At 43.3% G+C, this 2847-nt stretch overlaps 1 protein-coding gene across 1 annotated transcript; it reads right to left on the reverse strand.

The window, feature by feature from the left end:
• Nucleotides 1-602: 602 nt before the first annotated feature.
• Nucleotides 603-1561, reverse strand: LOC110195074 (olfactory receptor 51G2-like). The gene is given in 2 exon segments (XM_020967721.1): nt 603-1363; nt 1366-1561. Coding segments are annotated over 2 exon segments (957 nt in total).
• Between the last annotated feature and the right edge of the window lie 1286 nt (nt 1562-2847).

Raw genomic sequence — 2847 nt, forward strand, 5'->3', positions numbered from 1 at the left:
TGGTTAACTTGGTATTCAGAATAGTCAGTCAATTAACATTTATTAAAGGCCTGCTTTGTGCCAGTCATTTTGCTAAACACTGAGGATACAAAGAAAGGAAACAAAACAAAAAAACAAAACAAACAAGAACCCTCTGATCTCAAGAAGCTCACAGTCTCATCAGTGAGACAACATACAAACAACTATGTATAAACACAATATGTGCAGGATAAACTGGAGGGAAATTTCAACTCTTAAAGGTTATTACATCCATTTCAAATCGGATTAGGTCTCTAGCAATTAACCACTAAACATAGCTCTTCAACTGATGTCACCAAAACCTTAATAATCTCTATTTGGGGTGATCAGAGTGATTATTTCATGAAGTATTAGAGTAAGGGAAAGAACAGAACATGCCCATTTTTGTAGAAATGAATGACAGGGTAGGCTGGGTTTTTCTCTTGGTCTCTGTTTTGGTCTTGCTCTTTCATCTTCTTCTTCCCAAAAGAATCATTTTTTTTTACATCACCAGATTTAGGACAATAAAAGCAATTGTAGTAGATCAGTTCTCTACTGAGATTCTCCTCCTCCTCCTCCTTCTTCACTCATTTGGTCACCTCCATTCACCTGAAGGCAGAGAGACTTTTCTGCGGTGCCAGCAGCTGGAGGATCCTACGACGTATCTGTTTAGTCTTGACACTGTAGATGATGGGGTTGATCACGGGAGGCACCAGCAGGTAAATGTTGGCCATGAGGATGTGAACAAGAGGGGAGGAGTGCTTGGCAAAGCGATGTACCATGGACAGCCCAATCATAGGCACATAGAGAATGAGGACAGCACAGATATGGGAGGCACATGTGTTGAGGGTCTTGAGGCGTTCCTCCCAGGATGCGATGCTCAGCACAGAACGGAGGATGAAGATATAGGAGACAATTATTCCTAGGGAGTCCACACCCCAGAAAAATATAACCAAAGCCAGACCATACATGGCATTGAAGGTGGTGTCAGCACAAGCCAACCTAATCATATCTTGCTGTAGACAGAATGAGTGAGAGAGTTCATGGGAGTCACAGAAAGGATACCACAACAGGTGAATGAGCAAGGGTGGTAAGAGGGCAGTACTTCTAAGAAATAAAATCACTCCTGTGTGAATAATGCGCTGTGGGGTGAGGATGGTGGCATACCTCAGAGGAATACAGATTGCCACATAGCGGTCAAAGGCCATGGCCAGGAGTACAGCTGACTCCATCAGTGACAGAGAGTGGATGAAGAACATTTGGGTCACACAGGCATCAAAGGTGATCTCATTGGCATTGAACCAGAAGATCCTGAGCACAGTGGGCAGCGTGGAAAGGGACATACCCATATCAGTAAAGGACAGCATGCGAGAAAGTAATACATGGGCTCATGGAGGTTTGGGTCAGTCCGAATGATGTGAAGAATGGTGCTATTACCAACTATCCCAATCAGATAAAGGAAACAGAAGGGGATGGAAATCCAGCAGTGAGCTGCCTCGTAGCCAGGGATTCCTATAAGGTAGAATGTAGAGGACAGTGCATTACTGTCATTGGAGTTGGCCATGGAGCTCTTCCATGGTTTCATGATCTTATCCCACACCCTTAAGCCTCTGGAAAGGAAGGAAAAGATATACATTATGGGCCTCAGTCATGTAGAAGCCTGGATATGTCCTTAAAAGTGTTAACCACTTACATTTATAAGATATTTTATGGAGTAGGAACAGCAAAGTCCTACTTTTCCCCCAGAGCAGTGAGGCCCTATCCTTTCCCTATATGCTGATTAGGCAACCCTTTCCCCCATAGGCTGAGCAAACAACTACTTCGGCCACATGCTGTATAGGCAGCCTCACCACTCCACAGCCCACCCTATCACCAAGGACCTGGTGGTCAAGGGACTTTCCCAAGGCCACACAAGTGCAAGGAGACTCCTCAATGCCCAATACTAACTTATGGGATGCCAAAGCCCCCATTAACATCTCATGAATAAGATAATGAAGGGACTCTGGAGAGTGAAAGTATAGCTATTTCAAGATATTTTCTTCCTCCTGGAAGACCCAGTAAAGTGCACGCGTAAGTCTTTGTTTTGTTGGCATAGCGCTAAGATTATGCCATAGCAAATTTCCACAAGTTACTTCTCCTTCACCTCTGATATAAGCAAGTCTCCATTCCCCATCCTCCCAACCGACCACTGTCCTGAGCTGCTTGGTGCTGTTTGCTTTTGCAACAATAAAGCCCTGCTTGGAAGCACTCTGGACTTGGTGTTCTTACCCACTTCAGACCAGCTCTCCCACTGAACTTTGAATATTCCAAAGCATTCTCTCTCCCATTACGTCACTTGATCCTCATGGGAGCCTCATGGAGTGGGTTAGAGCAAATATTTGACATATGAGGAAATTAAGGCAGAGAGAGGTTGAGTGAGTTGTTCAATGTCACTCAGCAGAAGCAGGATCTTGGTGTTCTCACTCTCAAAAGGAGACTCTTCTTGGTATTATCAAAGTTCTCTGTACAATTGTCTACATGAGAATGTACCAAGTATTGCCAAAACCCTACAAAAAAAAGAGTCTAAATCTATGTAGTTAGAAAAGAAAGTCAGGAAGAAAAATAACAGACACCAGTGAACAGTTAAGCGCTATGTTGAATAAATGAATATTTCACATGATACACAAAAAGAAGGGTAAATAAGAATGTGGGTGAAAAGAGAGTCGACAGAGCTGACAAGCTATAGGGAATTATCCCTATCATTCTTTTCCATAGGGATGATACCCCAAAGGAGGTTGCTTTCTAGAGATATTCTGTGAAACTGAGCCTTGGAGATAACTAAATGCATTTGCCCTTGCTGTTTGCTCTATC

This window comes from Phascolarctos cinereus, unplaced genomic scaffold, assembly GCF_003287225.1.
Source record: "Phascolarctos cinereus isolate Bilbo 61053 unplaced genomic scaffold, phaCin_HiC Scaffold_726;HRSCAF=1367, whole genome shotgun sequence".
NCBI lineage: Eukaryota > Metazoa > Chordata > Mammalia > Diprotodontia > Phascolarctidae > Phascolarctos > Phascolarctos cinereus.